At 45.8% G+C, this 20,204-nt stretch overlaps 2 protein-coding genes across 2 annotated transcripts in view; both read right to left on the reverse strand.

Annotated features, from left to right (window-relative positions):
• LOC121546310 (bromodomain-containing protein 4) overlaps nucleotides 1-17,789 on the reverse strand; it is a 41,283-nt gene extending 23,494 nt beyond the window's left edge. The window contains 8 exon segments of the mRNA XM_045209615.1: nucleotides 633-860; nucleotides 1,196-1,517; nucleotides 1,866-2,011; nucleotides 2,166-2,303; nucleotides 3,055-3,147; nucleotides 3,972-4,229; nucleotides 9,773-9,972; nucleotides 17,714-17,789. Coding sequence (XP_045065550.1) covers nucleotides 633-860; nucleotides 1,196-1,517; nucleotides 1,866-2,011; nucleotides 2,166-2,303; nucleotides 3,055-3,147; nucleotides 3,972-4,094 — 1,050 coding nt within the window. The 5' untranslated portion in view covers nucleotides 4,095-4,229; nucleotides 9,773-9,972; nucleotides 17,714-17,789.
• Nucleotides 4,213-20,204, reverse strand: part of akap8l (A kinase (PRKA) anchor protein 8-like) — a 32,380-nt gene continuing 16,388 nt past the window's right edge. Inside the window, exons 14-15 of the mRNA XM_045209290.1 lie at nucleotides 4,702-4,793; nucleotides 4,213-4,378 (exon numbers count right to left, since the gene is read on the reverse strand). Coding sequence (XP_045065225.1) covers nucleotides 4,213-4,378; nucleotides 4,702-4,793 — 258 coding nt within the window. The remainder of the gene's footprint in view (nucleotides 4,379-4,701; nucleotides 4,794-20,204) is intronic.

Here is a 20,204-nt window from a genome sequence, read left to right on the forward strand (position 1 = left end):
AGAGAGAGAGAGGAGGAGAGGGAGAGAGAGAGGAGGAGAGGGAGAGAGAGAGAGGAGGAGAGGGAGAGAGAGGAGGAGAGAGAAGGAGGGAGAGGGAGCGCGAGAGAGGAGGAGAGAGAAGGAGGAGAGGGAGCGAGAGAGGAGGAGAGGGAGAGAGAGAAGGAGGAGAGGGAGAGAGAGAAGGAGGAGAGGGAGAGAGAGAGAGAAGGAGAGGGAGAGAGAGAGAGGAGGAGAGGGAGAGAGAGAGGAGGAGAGGGAGAGAGAGAGGAGGAGAGGGAGAGAGAGAGAGGAGGAGAGGGAGAGAGAGAGAGGAGGAGAGGGAGAGAGAGAGAGGAGGGAGATGGAGGAGGAGAGGGAGAGAGAGAGAGAGGAGGAGAGGGAGAGAGAGAGGGAGAGAGAGAGAGAGGAGAAGACAGAGAATACTTTATTAATCCATATGAGAAATGTGTCTTCAGCTGTACCCAACCCCTCTGATATACAGACACACAGATACAACCCTAACCCTAGACAGACAGACAGACACATACAACGCCAACCCTTCAACCCTGTCAGTCATCTAGTGTTTATATACATCACTGATTTGAACCTTCTGGTTGGCCAGTTTCTCTACTGTTTTATTAGAAGAAGAATACCTGGCGCTTGGGGCTCCCGCCGTGACTCGTTACCGCCCCGGTTACCCCCCCGCCTAGCCCCAGGTGGTGCTGGGAGTCGGGCTGGGCGGGGTCCCGTTTGGGCTGCTTCAGCGGCCGGCTGCTGCTCTCGCGGCGGGGGCGGGGCTCCATCGCCACGGGAGACAACTCGCTGAGCTGGTCGTTGGCGGTGGGCGTGGTGGTGTCCGCCTTCCTCTTCTGGCTCTTCCTCTGCTGCGGGGGGTTAAAGGTCAGGGGTTAGAGGTCAAGACAACGCCACACATTCCCAAGCACTACACATGACGAGTTGAAATCAGGTGTGCGGCACTAAAGCACTAACTAAAACGGTCCCCATTGGGTCCCCAGGGCCAGGAATAAAAGACAGTAAACTACTAGTAAGATAATGAAGGTCCATGGGAACATCTCAGTGCATGACTGGAGGAAAGAGAGACTTCCTATTTCAAACACATTTCCATCAATAGAAGTTTGTGTCCTCGTCCCACTCCACCACACACTTTCAAAACTCCCCTACCCCACCCCTTCTTTCCTCCCTCTGGTCTCCTCACCTTAGCGGGGGGTGTGGTGCTCTGTAGGATGGGCAGGGCAGCAGGGTGAAGGCCTGGGTGGGCTGGGGGGTGGGGGTTAGGGTGGGGGGGTACGGAGGTGAGGCCCTGGGCCAGGACATCCAGAGGGCTGATGGGGAAGGGCGGTCCCAGCTGGGGGGCGTGGGAGGGAGGGGTGGGGGGCACGCGAGGGGGCTGGGTCTGAAGGGGGAGGGCAAGTGGGAGGGTGGGGGGCCCCTGGGATACGGGGAGACCCCGAGTCTGAGAGCCCGGCGACGGGGAGGAGAAACCTCGGGTGTGCGGGGGTGGAGGAGGCAGATGAATCCTGGCCCGAGTCAGACTTAGACAGGAGACCTGGAGAGGAGGATAGAGGGGGGGGGAGAGAGAGAGAGAGAGAGGGAGAGAGAGAGAGAGAGAGAGAGAGAGAGAGAGAGAGAGAGAGAGAGAGAGGGGGGAGGGGATAGAGAGAGAGAGAGGGAGGAGGGGGATAGAGAGAGAGGGAGGAAGGGGATAGAGAGAGAGGGGGATAGAGAGAGAGAGGGGGAGAGGGGGGGAGAGAGAGAGGGGATGGAGGTCCACCCAGAGAAAGCACACCATTAGTAATGAAAACAATCATCTGAATCTTGCTATCAGAACAATCAGTTTTGTTTTGACAGTTCTAACTAAAACCCACTCCCTCCCCGTACCTGCTTCTCTCTGCCCACCCCTCCGCCCCTTGGTAACCATGGGGATCTCAGTTTCCTCCTGGGGCATCTCAGAGATCTTCTGAAGAAACATCTTCTCTAGAGCCTCCGCCATCAACACTATGTCATCACCAGGCTGCACACACACACACACACACACACACAAACACACACAAACACACACAAACACACACAAACACACACGCACACACAGGCAGACACACACGTCAGTTAACCCTAGCCCTACTATCAGTCTTTCCTGTGTGTGTGTGTGTGTGTGTGTACTGTACCTTGTTGTATATGTAACAGTTGGTGAACATGGTGTTGAAGTCCTGTATACATTCCTGGGCGTTCCAATAGTAGCTGTTCTCCAGCCTCTTCTTGATGGTGCCCATGTCCATAGGAACCTTGATGATCTGATAGTAATCCTGGAGAGGGGAGGAGGAGAGAGACAGCGGGAGGGGGGAGAGAGGAAGGGAGAGAGAGAGAGAGGGGGTGGATAGAGGGGGAGAGAGAGGGAGGGTTGGAGGGAGGGAGAGAGATGGGGGGTGGGGGGAGGGAGGAGAGAGGGAGAGGGGGTGGATAGAGGGGGACAGAGAGGGAGGGTTGGAGGGAGGGAGAGAGATGGGGGTTGGGGTGGGGGAGGGAGGAGAGAGGGGGGGTTGGAGGGGGAGAGAGAGAGGGGGGGTTGGAGGGAGAGAGAGAGAGAGAGAGGGAAAGAAAGTCAAGACGCTTGCTTCAGAAATCAGTCAACCATTTCCATCATTCTCCTCAGTCTCACACAGGTAAAGAAGCAGTTCATTTGTCAGCTTTTCTATGTAATGTGGTTACATCTCCAACTTCTCCCCTCTCCATATCTCCCCCCTCTCTATCTCTCTCCCCCTCCCCCCACTCTCCCTACCTCCCTCTCTCTCTCACCATCTCACCCCATCTCTCTCACCTCCGTCTCTCTCCCCCTCTCACCCCATCTCACCCCCGTCTCTCTCTCCCATCTCTCTCTCTTCCTACCTCCATCTCTCTCCCCCTCTTACCCCCCCTCTCTACCTCCATCTCTCTCTCCCCATTTCTCTCTCCTATGTACTTACAGCCAGGCTGAGTCTGATGGCGTCTACGGGAGCCTGGAAGGGCCATGAGAAGTGATTGTCCCCCCGCCACCAGACACACACACACACTACTTACAGGCAGGCTGAGTTTGATGGCGTCTACGGGAGCCTGGAAGGGCCATGAGAAGTGATGTTTCCACAGCGTCTTCAACAGCACCTTCAACAGGTACTGTAACGCAACAAAATAAACCTATTATCCATCAATAAGTTAATCAACCAATTAATCAACCAACCACTCAATCAATCAACCAACCAACCAGGGCCCTATAAATCTGCGACGCGGAAAGAATCACGGAATCCAGACATTAAAACAGAATTAAACAATATTCAAAAATGTATTGAAGAACTCAGTAGGAAATCAACTAAATGTATTGAACTTCAAAATGCATCAGTTATTGGTATTTTCCTTCAGCTTTCTGAAGAGGCAACGGCACAGGCCCCTGTCTGTGTGTGCACGTTTGTCTACCACTTTGTGTAGCCATTAGTGATGATGCTAATGTCATGACAACCGTCTTCTGGTAGAAGGAAAGGCTTTCCCAAAAACCTTCGCAATTAAATGTTAACTACAAAGTAGCCTATGCCTACCTGGTAGAATGATATCATGATTTGCATAAATCCAGTGGCCATTTATTTTGCAATCCCATGAGCGCTACAGAAACATCGCCAGCCAAACAACAGTCTCTGGCTGGTGCAGAGTTGAATTAAAAGGGTAAGTAAATCCACAAATAAAAACGTCTTCGATCTTTCCCAGACCTCAAAAGTGGTCTCCTGATGTGGTTTAAGCATTGATGTGGATTTAAAATATCAAATTTAGTTCTATAAAAAAAAAAAGTGTGATTTTGAGAGCGAGAACTGAGAAAAACTAAACGGAAACGGCAAAAAAATTTAACATTTTATAGGGCCCCGACCGACCGACCAACCAACCAATCCATCAAACAGTACAGTATCAGTGTTCAAAGCTAGTTGTTCTGTCGTTCCAGAAACCCACACTACCTGTAGCTGGTTGGTCTGTCGTTTGGGCCTCGAGGGGTTCCATGTCTCGGGGGGCGGGGGGTTAAAGGAGAGGGGGCGGGGGGCGGGGTCTAGGCTGCTGCTCGCCTCCAGGCCGTCTCCCATGGCGATGGAGGCAGGGCGTAGCAGGCGGGGAGGGGGGAGAGAGGGGGAGGGAGAGGGGGAGTCCCAGTCAGACAGTTTGGACCCGGGACGGGAGGCAGGCTCGACTGGGGAGCCGCTCTCAAGCCATCACACTCTCTAGAGGGGGAGGAAAAGTAACATCATCATCATCACAGCCCACTGGACTCTCTGGAGGGGGAGGAAGAGTAACATCATCATCATCATAGCCCACTGGACTCTCTGGAGGGGGAGGAAGAGTAACGTCATCATCATCACAGCCCACTGGACTCGAGGGGAAGGAGGAAGAGGATCATCATCTTCATCACACGTCTACTTCTCCTCTCAGAAGAGATTTGAAAGCCTCATTAAAAATTAATGACCTTTCTCTTTTAGTTACCTTCACAAACCCTCACTCAGATCTATATACCGACCCCTGCACACACAGGCATAGCAGCCGACTGTCACTGACTAACCAACAGAACTGGACTTTCCCAAACTTTCCAACAAACACACACACCTACAGTCACACACACACACACACACACAAACAAACACACACACACACACACACACACACACACACTGCCCTAACACACACAGATCTATATACCGACTCCTGCACACACAGGCATAGCAGTCGACCGTGTCACTGGCTGCCCAGACTAACCAACAGAACTGGACTTTCCCAAACGACACACACCCCTACAGTCACACACAATGTAAACACAGACACAGACTAACAGATAAAGAGTTAAGCCATCCTCCTCTACCAAGTCAATTAAAACCAACTTATTATTTACAATAGGCCTCCTGAGGGGACGGGGGCTGGGATTAAAAATAAAACATGTGGACAAAACACACATCACGACAAGAGAGACCACAACACTACATAAAGAGAGACCTAAGACAACACACCATGGCAGCAACACAACATGACAACACAGCATTGTAGCAACACAACATGACAACAACATGGTTAATAGGGGGGAGTGAGGCCTAAGAGGACTGTATAAATAAGCAGTGGGTCTTGCGCCGGGTATACAGAGATGACCAGTTTACAGAGGAGTATAGAGTACTCCACCAGAACAGACAGATAAAGAGTTAAGCCACACTCTAACGTCACCAGAACACTGATCTAATAACTCACGCTAAAAAACAAGTGTTCACACGCACATGGAAACCAAGACAACTCACCCAGGTGGAAACTGGGAAGAGACTGCTGAAGGGGACAGACACCAGTCAAGGACAACCACGTGTGTGTTACCTCCTCACAGTTACACAGCAGGATGTTATCTTCTCCAGTAAGAGATCCCATGTCTGGAAGTCCAGCAGACTTAAAGTCCATAGAAATAGTCCTAAACACACCTCAGAACAATCCCAACACACACACACCCTCAATCAGACCCAGACACTTCCAGAGTTACTCCCAAACATTCAAGAATCCAAGGTCAGGTCCAAGGTCAGGAGTGAGTCAGAAGTGAATCAGACTAACAGGAATTCACTAATCATTAGAGTAGGGGGAAGGATCATTAGAGTTCTGGAAGAGCAGGGGGAAGGATCATTAGAGTTCTGGAAGAGCAGGGGGAAGGATCATTAGAGTTCTGGAAGAGCAGGGGGAAGGATCATTAGAGTTCTGGAAGAGCAGGGGGAAGGATCATTAGAGTTCTGGAAGAGCAGGGAGAAGGATCATTAGAGTTCTGGAAGAGCAGGGGGAAGGATCATTAGAGTTCTGGAAGAGCAGGGGGAAGGATCATTAGAGTTCTGGAAGAGCAGGGGGGAGGATCATTAGAGTTCTGGAAGAGCAGGGGGAAGGATCATTAGAGTTCTGGAAGAGCAGGGGGAAGGATCATTAGAGTTCTGGAAGAGCAGGGGGAAGGATCATTAGAGTTCTGGAAGAGCAGGGGGAAGGATCATTAGAGTTCTGGAAGAGCAGGGGGAAGGATCATTAGAGTTCTGGAAGAGCAGGGGGGAGGATCATTAGAGTTCTGGAAGAGCAGGGGGAAGGATCATTAGAGTTCTGGAAGAGCAGGGGGAAGGATCATCAGAGTTCTGGAAGAGCAGGGGGAAGGATCATTAGAGTTCTGGAAGAGCAGGGGGAAGGATCATTAGAGTTCTGGAAGAGCAGGGGGAAGGATCATTAGAGTTCTGGAAGAGCAGGGGGAAGGATCATTAGAGTTCTGGAAGAGCAGGGAGAAGGATCATTAGAGTTCTGGAAGAGCAGGGGGAAGGATCATTAGAGTTCTGGAAGAGCAGGGGGAAGGATCATTAGAGTTCTGGAAGAGCAGGGGGGAGGATCATTAGAGTTCTGGAAGAGCAGGGGGAAGGATCATTAGAGTTCTGGAAGAGCAGGGGGAAGGATCATTAGAGTTCTGGAAGAGCAGGGGGGAAGGATCATTAGAGTTCTGGAAGAGCAGGGGGAAGGATCATTAGAGTTCTGGAAGAGCAGGGGGAAGGATCATTAGAGTTCTGGAAGAGCAGGGGGGAGGATCATTAGAGTTCTGGAAGAGCAGGGGGAAGGATCATTAGAGTTCTGGAAGAGCAGGGGGAAGGATCATTAGAGTTCTGGAAGAGCAGGGGAAGGATCATCAGAGTTCTGGAAGAGCAGGGGAAGGATCATTAGAGTTCTGGAAGAGCAGGGGGAAGGATCATTAGAGTTCTGGAAGAGCAGGGGGAAGGATCATTAGAGTTCTGGAAGAGCAGGGGGAAGGATCATTAGAGTTCTGGAAGAGCAGGGGAAGGATCATTAGAGTTCTGGAAGAGCAGGGGGGAGGATCATTAGAGTTCTGGAAGAGCAGGGGGAAGGATCATTAGAGTTCTGGAAGTGCAGGGGGAAGGATCATTAGAGTTCTGGAAGAGCAGGGGGGAAGGATCATTGGAGTTCTGGAAGAGCAGGGGGAAGGATCATTGGAGTTCTGGAAGAGCAGGGGGAAGGATCATTAGAGTTCTGGAAGAGCAGGGGGAAGGATCATTAGAGTTCTGGAAGAGCAGGGGGAAGGATCATTGGAGTTCTGGAAGAGCAGGGGGAAGGATCATTAGAGTTCTGGAAGAGCAGGGGGAAGGATCATTAGAGTTCTGGAAGAGCAGGGGGAAGGATTCCTCGTGTTCTTTAAGAATAGCTGGTTCCAGTTCCAAGAGTGAGACAAGAGAAAGACCACATCTCTCCTTGTATTCCTCCTTCCCTCTCTCGTGCTAGCTCCCTCTCTCCAAAGAGAAAGACCACATCTCTCCTTGTATTCCTCCTTCCCTCTCTCGTGCTAGCTCCCTCTCTCCAAAGAGAAAGACCACATCTCTCCTTGTATTCCTCCTTCCCTCTCTCGTGCTAGCTCCCTCTCTCCAAAGAGAAAGACCACATCTCTCCTTGTATTCCTCCTTCCCTCTCTCGTGCTAGCTCCCTCTCTCCAAAGAGAAAGACCACATCTCTCCTTGTATTCCTCCTTCCCTCTCTCGTGCTAGCTCCCTCTCTCCATGTTCCCAGAGCACAGAAAGAGAGGGACGGACGGAAGGAAACAGCGAAACAAAAAGAGGGAGGGAGATAGAATGGGAAAGAAAGACAGCACAGACCACTGCGCCACTCGGGAGGACATGATTCTAGATCTTTATTTTATTTTCTTCCCTCTCCCTGCTGCAGAGAGAGAATGCCTCTGTCTCTTTCTGGTTGGCCAATACTTTAAAGTGCCACTCCTCCCTCCATCCCTCCTTTTTCTCTCCCACACTCCCTCCCCTTTTCCCAGCACTAGCCTGAGGGCAGCTTGCTGAAAACACAGACGCCGACACAGCCAACACACCCAACACACACACACAGCCCACACACACAGCCAGCACACACACACACACACACACACACACAGCAGACACACACACACACAGCCGACACACACACATACCCAACACAAACACCAAACGTGCACAAGTACACACACTATGTAGAGGAATCAAAACCATGATGATGGACTTTTCCACTCAATAGACAACTAAATACAACAACAAAAAACTTCTGTAGGCAACACAATACATCCTCATTTTATTTAATCAGGGAAGTCCTTTGAGGCTACATATCTCTTTTACTAACACGCCTTCCAACCAATAAGACTATCTAATGATGATGTGTAGTAGTAGTTTAATTATTAACCTGACATAAACACACCTACAAATAGGGCTGGAAATGGCCAGGAACCTCACCATACCATATTATTGCGATACTTTGGTGCCGATAATATATGTATTGTGATTCTCAGGATTCTATATGTATTGTGATTCTCAGGATTCTATATGTATTGTGATTCTCATGACTCTATATGTATTGTGATTCTCATGATTCTATATGTATTGTGATTCTCAGGATTCTATATGTATTGTGATTCTCATGATTCTATATGTATTGTGATTCTCAGGATTCCATATGTATTGTGATTCTCAGGATTCTATATGTATTGTGATTCTCAGGATTCTATATGTATTGTGATTCTCAGGATTCTATATGTATTGTGATTCTCAGGATTCTATATGTATTGTGATTCTCATGATTCTATATGTACTGTGATTCTCATGATTCTATATGTATTGTGATTCTCATGATTCTATATGTATTGTGATTCTCATGATTCTATATGTACTGTGATTCTCATGACTCTATATGTATTGTGATTCTCAGGATTCTATATGTATTGTGATTCTCAGGATTATATATGTATTGTGATTCTCATGACTCTATATGTATTGTGATTCTCATGATTCTATATGTATTGTGATTCTCAGGATTCTATATGTATTGTGATTCTCATGATTCTATATGTATTGTGATTCTCAGGATTCCATATGTATTGTGATTCTCAGGATTCTATATGTATTGTGATTCTCAGGATTCTATATGTATTGTGATTCTCAGGATTCTATATGTATTGTGATTCTCAGGATTCTATATGTATTGTGATTCTCATGATTCTATATGTACTGTGATTCTCATGATTCTATATGTATTGTGATTCTCATGATTCTATATGTATTGTGATTCTCATGATTCTATATGTATTGTGATTCAACACTGTGATTTTACTGCGATTCGATGCTCCAAACATATTGCTCACTGTGCTTCTACATCTGCTTTGCTTGCTGTTTGGGGTTTTAGGCTGGGTTTCTGTATAGCACTTTGTGACATCTCCTGATGTAAAAAGGGCTTTATAAATACATTTGATTTGATATGTCTGCTGCAGAGGGCCGAGTTTTGATCAGTCATGGAAATAAAAGTGCTGAAAACAAATTGGCACCCTACATAAAAAGAAGATGGAGAACAAGCTATGAAGGAAAAATACTGGCGTTTTGGTGCATGTACAGCCAACTAGCGCAACAAATAATATTGCGATATTGTCAAAACGATACATTGTAAAAAAATATGTAACTGTATCTATTTTTCTCCCATCACTATCTAATGATTATGTGTAGTAGTAGTTTATTCATTAGCCTGACATAAACACACCTACCAACCATTAAGACAGGTTTGAATCCCGGAGCAGTTTCAGAGGGGTTGGGTTCAATGCTGATTTTTTTTTTTTTTTCAATGCATTCAGTTGTGCAACTGACTAGATATCCCCCTTTCCCTAATGATGATGATGTTTAGTCCTAGTAGCTTGTTCATTAATCTAGAATACACACACACAAAACTGCTAGCTTACATGTGGACTTACATGTTTGTCTGTTGTGGCGCAGGCTTGGTCTAGTCCAGAGGGAGTGTCATATCTCTCAGAGTGGAGGGGTGGAGTAGTGACCTGGCCAGGAGGGGGGGCAGGACAGAGGGACCAGTTGGCCAGGAGGGGAGGCAGGACAGAGGGACCAGTCTTCGGTTGGCTGGGTGACGAGGGGGGTAGAGGGGGTCTGAGAGAAAGAGCTGTAGAAGAACAAGGAATCACAACACTGGTGGAGGGACAAGAGTGACACCTGAGAGAGAGAGAGAGAGAGAGAGAGAGAGAGAGAGAGAGAGAGAGAGAGAGAGAGAGAGAGAGAGAGAGAGAGAGAGAGAGAGAGAGAGAGAGAGAGGTAGAAAGAGAGAGGTAGAAAGAGAGAGGTAGAAAGAGAGAGAGAGAGAGAGAGAGAGAGAGAGACTGATCACCCCATTCCACAAAAGTGGAGACAAATTTGACCCCAATAACTACCGTGGGATATGCGTCAACAGTAACCTTGGGAAAATCTTCTGCATTATCATTATCATCAATAAGAATTTGTTCTTAACTGACTTGCCTAGTTAAATAAAGGTTAAATAAAATAAAAATTAACAGCAGACTAGTTCATTTCCTCAGTGAAAAACAATGTACTGAGCAAATGTCAAATTGGCTTTTTACCAAATTACCGTACGACAGACCACGTATTCACCCTGCACACCCTAATTGCAAACAAACAAACCTAAACAAAGGCAAAGTCTTCTCATGTTTTGCTGATTTCAAAAAAGCTTTTAACTCAATTTGGCATGAGGGTCTGCTATACAAATTGATGGAAAGTGGGGTTGGGGGAAAAACATACGACTATAAAAGTGTGCGGTTAAAATTGGCAAAAAACACACACATTTCTTTCCACAGGGCCGTGGGGTGAGACAGGGATGCAGTTTAAGCCCCACCCTCTTCAACATATATATCAACGAACTGGCGAGGGCACTACAACAGTCTGCAGCACCCGGCCTCACCCTACTAGAATCTGAAGTCAAATGTCTACTGTTTGCTGATGATCTGGTGCTTCTGTCACCAACCAAGGAGGGCCTTCAGCAGCACCTAGATCTTCTGCACAGATTCTGTCAGACCTGGGCCCTGACAGTAAATCTCAGTAAGACAAAAATAATGCTGTTCCAAAAAAGGTCCAGTTGCCAGGACCACAAATACAAATTCCATCTAGACACCGTTGCCCTAGAGCACACAAAAAACTATACATACCTCGGCCTACACATCAGCGCCACAGGTAACTTCCACAAAGCTATGAACGATCTGAGAGACAAGGTAAGAAGGGCCTTCTATGCCATCAAAAGGAACATAAAATTTGACATACCAATTAGGATCTGGCTAAAAATACTTGAATCAGTTATAGAACCCATTGCCCTTTATGGTTGTGAGGTCTGTGGTCCACTCACCAACCAAGAATTCACAAAATGGGACAAACACCAAATTGAGACTCTGCATGCAGAATTCTGCAAAAAATATCCTCTGTGTACAATGAAAAACACCAAATAATGCATGCAGAGCAGAATTAGACCAATACACGCTAATTATCAAAATCCAGAAAAGAGCCGTTAAATTCTATGACCACTTAAAAGTGGGTGTCTGTCTAGAAGGAGTTTCAAACGTGTACAGTGCATTCGGAAAGTATTCAGACCCCTTGACTTTTTCCACTTTATTACGTTACAGTCTTATTCTAAAATGGATTAAATAAATAAAAATCCTCTTTGATCTACACACAATACTCCATAATGACAAAGCGAAAACTGGTTTAAAAAAAGTAATTTAAAAAAATACCATTTTACATAGGTAGTAAGACCCTTTAATATGAGACTCGAAATTGAGCTCAGGTTTCCATTGATCGTCCTTCAGATGTTTCTACAGATTGGTTGGAGTCAACCTGTGGTAAATTCAATTGATTGGACATGATTTGGAAAGGCACACACCTGTCTATATAAGGTCCCACAGTTGACAGTGCATGTTAGAGCAAAAACCAAGCCATGAGGTCGAAGGAATTGTCCGTAGAGCTCCCGAGACAGGACTGTGTCGAGGCACAGATCTGGGGAAGGGTACCAAAAAATGTATTCAGCATTGAAGGTCCCCAAGAACACAGTGGCCTCCATTATTCTTAAATGGAAGAAGTTTGGAACCATCAAGACTGCCAAACTGAGCAGTCGGGGGAGAAGGGCATTGGTCAGGGAGGTGACCAATAATCCGATGGTCACTCTGACAGAGCTCCAGAGTTCCTCTGTGGAGATGGGCGAACCTTCCAGAAGGACAACCATCTCTGCAGCACTCCACCAATCAGGCATTTTATGGTAGAGTGGCCAGACAGAAGCCACTCCTCAGTAAAAGGCACATGACAGCCCGCTTGGAGTTTGCCAAAAAGCACCGAAAGGACTCTCAGGACTCTCAAACAAGATTCTCTGGACTGATGAAACCAAGATTGAACTCTTTGGCCTGAATGCCAAGCGTCACAACTGGAGGAAACCTGTCACCATCCCTACGGTGAAGCATGGTGGTGGCAGCATCATGCTGTGGGGATGTTTTTCAGCGGCAGGGACTGGGAGACTAGTCAGGATCGAAGGAAAGATGAACAGAGCAAAGCACAGAGAGATCCTTGAAGAAAACCTACTCCAGAGCGCTCAGGACTTCAGACTTGGGTGAACGTTCACCTTCCAACAGGACAACGACCCTAAGCACACAGCCAAGACAACGCAGGAGTGGCTTCGGGACAAGTCTCTGAACGTCCTTGAGTGGCCCAGCCAGAATTGAACCGATCGAACATCTCTGGAGACACCTGAAAATAGCTGTGCAGCGGTGCTCCCCATCCAACCTGACAGAGCTTGAGTGGATCTGCAGAGAAGAATGGGAGAAACTCCCCAAATACAGGTGTGCCAAGCTTGTAGTGTCATACCCAAGAAGGTTCTACAGCTGCACCATCGAGAGCATCCTGACTGGTTGCATCACTGCCTGGTATGGCAACTGCTCTGCCTCCGACCGCAAGGCACTATAGAGGGTAGTGCGTATGGCCCAGTACATCACTGGGGCCAAGCTTCCTGCAATCCAGGACCTCTATACAAGGCGGTGTCAGAGGAAGGCCCATCAAATTGTCAAAGACTCCAGCCACCCTAGTCAGACTGTTCTCTCTGCTACCGCATGGCAAGCGGTACCGGAGCGCCAAGTCTAGGTCCAAGAGGCTTCTAAACAGCTTCTACCCCCAAGCCATAAGACTCCTGAACATCTAATCAAATGGCTACCTAGACTATTTGCATTGCCCCCCGCAAGGTGCTTCAACAAAGTACTGAGTAAATGGTCTGAATACTTAAGTAAATATGATATTTTCGTTTTTTTATTTTATGTTTTATCAATTTGCTAACATTAGCTAAAATTTTTGCTTTGTCATTATGGGGTATTTATTGTGTGTAGATTGATGAGGATTAAATTAACAATTTAATCAATTTTAGAATAAGGCTGTAACGTAACAAAATGTGGAAAAAGTCAAGGAGTCTGAATACTTTCCGAACGCACTGTATGTTTGCATAGGCAAAGAGAAGAAGATGCAAAGCGTGTGTGTTTTTGTGATGAAACAGACAGTGAAAACAAGTAGTCACGTCTCCATGTGACTAACAGTCAGTGTGAATGAGAGAGCCTTTGTCCGAGTCTCTATCCACACCAGAGAGAGACAGACGGGGTAAAGCAGTGGTGTCAAACTCCTTCCATGGAGGGCCTAGTGTCCGCAGGTTTTTGTTTTTTCCATTCAATTAAGACCTAGACAACCAGGTGAGGGAGAGTTCCTTACTAATCAGTGACCTTAATTAATCAATCAAGTACAAGGGAGGAGCAAAAACGCGCAGACACTCGACCATCCGTGGAATGAATTTGACACCTGTGGGATAAAGCATGATGTTTTACTGCTTATACATGTTATTGGAGGAAAACAAACGATAATTGACAACAACAAACCCGATGCCGTCAAAACATTGGACCCAATCTCAAAGCAACGCCCACTGCAAGTGTGTCATTTCAGCTATGCACACTTCTCCAGACCATATAGGCCTAACCACAAATAATATTAACTTTAAAAGAGATTTTTAGCTAGCTAGATAACCAATAGTCTGATTAGTCAGGTTGTAATGCACAATTAATTGGTATATACAGCCTGAGACATGTGTGTGCAAAATCGTGTGTAAATGTTCCAGGATGTTGAATAAAATTACATTTCAACTTACTCTACCGGTTGTCTGTGCGGTTTGTCCTGCTCAAAATTTGAGACAAAATATCCACTGGAAAGTATTGTTTAACTGACTTTTTAGGTACAGTATATGGTTTGGTCAAGTTAGTTTTATATTAGATATTCGGTTCTTTGGTCAAATTCGTTTTACATTGGATATTCGGTTCTCTCGTCAATAGCTATTGAACGAAGCATGCCATGCCAATTAAAATGGTAGGATATATTCTGAGTCAGGGGAGGATGGAGAACAATCCACGCCTTTGTTTTATTTTTTGGAAGATTGAAATCTGAATATCCAATATAAAACTAACTTCACCTCGGTACCTACGGACTCTCTAAAAAGTCAGGTAAACAATACTTTCCTGTGGATATTTTGTCTCAAATTTCGAGCAGTAGAAGGACAAACCGCACAGACAACCGGTAGAGTAAGTTTAAATATAATTTTATTCAACATTCTGGCTTGTAAGGAACATTTACACGATTTCGTACACAAATGTCTAAGGCTGTATAGTTATACCAATGAATTGGGTATTACAGCCTGATTAATCAGACTAGATAATGAAGTGAGAAACACTATCATGCAAAGTCAAAACACCCTGAATATAAGGTCTCAAAACAACAAGTAAATGTACAAAATGGTGCTTCCTGTCACTTACGTCTGTCTTTCATTCAAATAACAAAACTATTTTGAGAGATGCAATATGCATAGTAGATGATTAGGTTAAGTTGTCTAGAGCAGTGGTTCCTAAAATGTGGAGGGGTCGGCAGGGGGGGCGCAGGTTTTTATTTTATTTTTTTAATGTATTTTAGGAACTCAGTCCGGCTTTAAACTTACTCTTGAAAGTTGTAATAGAAGAATGCACAAGGTGCAATCTCTAAATTGGGTAGCGCATCATCAGTTCCTCTTGTCAAGTCAGTCATTGCATACCTTAGAGAGCTACAGTGGGGAGAACAAGTATTTGATACACTGCCGATTTTGCAGGTTTTCCTACTTACAAAGCATGTAGAGGTCTGTAATTTTTATCATAGGTACACTTCAACTGTGAGAGACAGAATCTAAAACAAAAATCCAGAAAATCACATTGTATGATTTTAAGTAATTAATTTGCATTTTATTGCATGACATAAGTATTTGATCACCTACCAACCAGTAAGAATTCCGGCTCTCACAGACCTGTTAGTTTTTCTTTAAGAAGCCCTCCTGTTCTCCACTCATTACCTGTATTAACTGCACCTGTTTGAACTCGTTACCTGTATAAAAGACACCTGTCCACACACTCAATCAAACAGACTCCAACCTCTCCACAATGGCCAAGACCAGAGAGCTGTGTAAGGACATCAGGGATACAATTGTAGACCTGCACAAGGCTGGGATGGGCTACAGGACAATAGGCAAGCAGCTTGGTGAGAAGGCAACAACTGTTGGCGCAATTATTAGAAAATGGAAGAAGTTCAAGATGACGGTCAATCACCCTCGGTCTGGGGCTCCATGCAAGATCTCACCTTGTGGGGGCATCAATGATCATGAGGAAGGTGAGGGATCAGCCCAGAACTACACGGCAGGACCTGGTCAATGACCTGAAGAGAGCTGGGACCCCAGTCTCAAAGAAAACCATTAGTAACACACTACGCCGTCATGGATTAAAATCCTGCAGCGCACGCAAGGTCCCCCTGCTCAAGCCAGTGCATGTCCAGGCCCGTCTGTAGTTTGCCAATGACCATCTGGATGATCCAGAGGAGGAATGGGAGAAAGTCATGTGGTCTGATGAGACGAAAATAGAGCTTTTTGGTCTAAACTCCACTCGCCGTGTTTGGAGGAAGAAGAAGGATGAGTACAACCCCAAGAACACCATCCCAACCGTGAAGCATGGAGGTGGAAACATCATTCTTTGGGGATGCTTTTCTGCAAAGGGGACAGGACGACTGCACCGTATTGAGGGGAGGATGGATGGGGCCATGTATCGCGAGATCTTGGCCAACAACCTCCTTCCCTCAGTAAGAGCATTGAAAATGGGTCGTGGCTGGGTCTTCCAGCATGACAACGACCCAAAACACACAGCCAGGGCAACTAAGGAGTGGCTCCGTAAGAAGCATCTCAAGGTCCTGGAGTGGCCTAGCCAGTCTCCAGACCTGAACCCAATAGAACATCATTGGAGGGAGCTGAAAGTCCGTATTGCCCAGCGACAGCCCCGAAACCTGAAGGATCTGGAGAAGGTCTGTATGGAGGAGTGGGCCAAAATCCCTGCTGCAGTGTGTGTAAACCTGGTCAAGACCTACAGGAAACGTATGATCTCTGTAATTGCAAACAAAGGTTTCTGTACCAAATATTAAGTTCTGCTTTTCTGATGTATCAAATACTTATGTCATGCAATAAAATGCAAATTAATTACTTAAAAATCATACAATGTGATTTTCTAGGATTTTTGTTGTAGATTCCGTCTCTCACAGTTGAAGTGTACCTGAGTGGCGCAGTGGTCTAAGGCACTGCATCGCAGTGCTAACTGTGCCACTAGAGATCCTGGTTCGAATCCAGGCTCTGTCGCAGCCGGCCGCGACCGGGAGACTCATGGGCGACCGGGAGACTCAATTGGCCCAGCGTCGTCCAGGGTAGGGGAGGGAATGGCCGGCAGGGATGTAGCTCAGTTGATAGAGCATGGCGTTTGCAACGCCAGGGTTGTGGGTTCGATTCCCACGGGGGGCCAGTATAAAAAAATATGTATTCACTAACTGTAAGTCGCTCTGGATAAGAGCGTCTGCTAAATGACTAAAATGTAAATGTAATGTACCTATGATTAAAATTACAGACCTCTACATGCTTTGTAAGTAGGAAAATCGGCAGTGTATCAAATACTTGTTCTCCCCACTGTAATTATAACTTGTCAAAAATGTCCAGATCAAGTAGTTCATGTCAGCTAACTTTTTTTTATTTTTGTTTTTTAGCCCATAGATAGTTGTAATTTTTGTCACTCAAATATCACATGAATAAACATTAGACATGGCAAAATGTATAGAATTGCAAGAAAATGTGCTTTACAACTGCAAAATTCTCTTTGCACCCCATGACAAAATGTTTAGAATAGCAGGAAATAAGCTTTAAACCTGCACAAGTTTAGGATCCCCTGGTCTAAAGACAACAGTTAGTCATGATTGCTGTAAGCGAATGTAAGCATTTTTCTGACAGCTACGTACGTAAACACCCTTTCAGAATACACCTTGGACTGTGTGTCGTTATTCTCGAAATAATCTACGTTGTATTTCACGTGCTTTCAGCGCCACCGAGCGTAAACTACGCCTCAAACCAGGCGTAATTTATGTCAAGAATACGGCCTACGGGGCTACAAACAAACAACCTAGCTAGCTACTAACGCGTTAGCCTGCTACCGTGCTATGACAACAGGGAGTGCCCATGCCCCTGAAAAACACCGTTAATATACCACCAAGGAGCATAGAGAACGATAACACAATATGTGCAATAAACTGCAAATCAGGTAACGTAAATACAGATAATATTCATCGCACCGGCGACAGGCCTGTGATAAGACAGCCCATGCCCCGCTAGGCACCTCGCGCACTGACACCAACCGAAATACTGCACCGAGTGTGGTTCTGAGTGTTTTATCGGACTCCTGAGATCGAATGCCTTCGTTTACCATACCGGTGTCGGTCGAGAGAGACCCCAAAACACGTTTATTTACCTTTTTCTGTCGGTTGTCAGCGCACGCAGACCTTGCTCACCCCAAATCCAGAACAAACAGCCCCGTTAGACGTCAGACGCAGAGGGAACGTCAGAACGTCGGTCAGACGAACGTCTCCTCTCCTCTCCTCTCCCTACCTCTATCTCCCGGAACATGCATTAACTTCAAACACAGAAAAATTATTATACACAAATTCCCAATATACGCTGGTCTGCATAAATGGCCATACATAGCATCACAATTAATTGCCCTATTGCCGCGTAATCACACATTCTCAATGGACTGGATAATTTATTGTGATAGATTATAAACAATTGCATAATTTAACCTTCTATAAATTACATAATCTTATAAACTATGGGTTCTTAATACTCGTATAATAAACTCATAGGATGGTAAAGTCTACCTTGAAGAAATACAATTAATTCCACCTTTAGTGGAGTGAGTGCTCCACCTAGTGGTCAATCAATCACAGGTAAGGTAGTATCAGAGAGGAAGAGGCGAAGTGAGAGGTATACTGCTAATTTGCTACGTGAGGCTTATTTGATCAAATAGAATTTTGGTAATGGTTAAATTGTTTACAAATGTACTGATGATATAAGTGGACGCACATGGCAAAACAACATTATATTTAAGTTGTGCCTGTTGTCATAGCGATAGAAGACTAAAAAAATGTATGCACTCACTAACTGTAAGTCGCTCTGCTAAATGACTAAAATGTAAAATGTAAGACTCATCATGGATATAAACCGTTTTAGCATTGCCATTAAGGGCTTCCACCATTTTAAAGTAGTCAACTGGGTGGTGATTCCTATGAGTTGGGAGCAGTCAGCTAATGAAGAACAAGAAAATGAACTACTTCAAAATGGATATAGCCTCAATGGCGCTGCCCATGCTGTCTCAGACGCTCTAATGGCACAGATACAAAGCTGAATCCTCTGCCTATCTCTATGGCCTGTTGTTCACACGTGTATCTGCCCTCTCATTGGCTAGCGGTTAAGAGCATTGGGCCAGTAACCAAAAGGTCGCTGATTCGAATCCCCGGCAAGGTGGAAAAATCTGCCGTTCTGCCCTTGAGCAAGGCAGTTAACCCCCAACAACAACTGCTCCCCGGGCGCCGATGACGTGGATGTAGATTAAGGCAGCCCACCTCACCTCTCTGATCCAGAGGGGTTGAGTTAAACACCGAAGACACATTTCGGTTGAATGCGTTCAGTTGTGCATCTGACTAGATATCCCCTTTCCCTTCCCACCTGATCTCGACTCCTCCTGCCTGCCTTCCATCTTTTAGGACATGTATTTCCATTGTTAAAGCGGTCACTCAAATATCTTCTCAATATAATAGACAATCTTTGGTAGTATCAAGCCTCTCAGAGTGAGAGTTCAGGGCTTTCAGTTCAAAATTATAGATACCGTGACGAGATCCTGAGACCCATTGTCGTGCCTTTAATCCGCTGCCATGACCTCATGTTTCAGCATGATAATGCACGGCCCCATGTCGCAAGGATCTGTACACAATTCCTGGAAGCTGAAAATGTCCCAGTTCTTCCATGGCCTGCATACTCACCAGACATGTCACCCATTGAGCATGTTTGGGATGCTCTGGATCGACGTGTACAACAGCGTGTTCCAGTTCCCACCAATATCCAACAACTTCGCACAGCCATTGAAGAGGAGTGGGACAACATTCCACAGGCCACAGTCAACAGCCTGATCAACTCTATGGGTAGGATATGTATCTCGCTGCATGAGGCAAATGGTGGTCACACCAGATACTGACTGGTTTTCTGATCCACGCCCCTACCTTGTTTTTAAAGGTATCTGTGACCAACAGATGCATATCTGTATTCCCAGTCATGTGAAATCCATAGATTACAGCCTAATGAATTTATTTAAATAACTGATTTCCTTATATGACTGGGAACTCAATAAAATCTTTGAAATTGTTGCATGTTGCGTTTATATTTTTGTTCAGTATAGATCACGTGATGGATACAGCCCACTTGTGCCTTCCTTTTATTTGATTCATGGTCGTCACAGTCAACAATATTTAATTATGCAGAATGCACTGTTATGTTAAGAGAATACCTTAAAGCAGCAGAAACAATAACAAAGCCTACTCCCCGCTCCTGTTTTGGTAAACAGCTGAGGGATGGGGCTGGAGAAATGTAACCACTCAAATTCATAGAGCTATGGATGCAAGGACTGACCATCCATGATATAAAAATGATAGTCTTAATGTTGATGATGTGGTCGTTACTGACAAGGAGCACATGGCTGAGCTCTTTAAATCACCACTTCATTAAGTCAGGATTCCTATATGACTCAGCCATGCCTCATTGCCCGTCCAACAATTCCTAATCTCCCAGCCCTTCTAATGCGACTAGCCAAGATGCTCCTCCCTCTTTTCCCCTGCCCCGCTACAAAGTTTCTCCCTGCAGGTCACTGAGTCTGAGGTGCTAAAGGAGCCCCTTAAACTCGACCCCAAAAA

The sequence above is a fragment of the Coregonus clupeaformis genome, chromosome 30 (assembly GCF_020615455.1).
Source record: "Coregonus clupeaformis isolate EN_2021a chromosome 30, ASM2061545v1, whole genome shotgun sequence".
Lineage (NCBI taxonomy): Eukaryota > Metazoa > Chordata > Actinopteri > Salmoniformes > Salmonidae > Coregonus > Coregonus clupeaformis.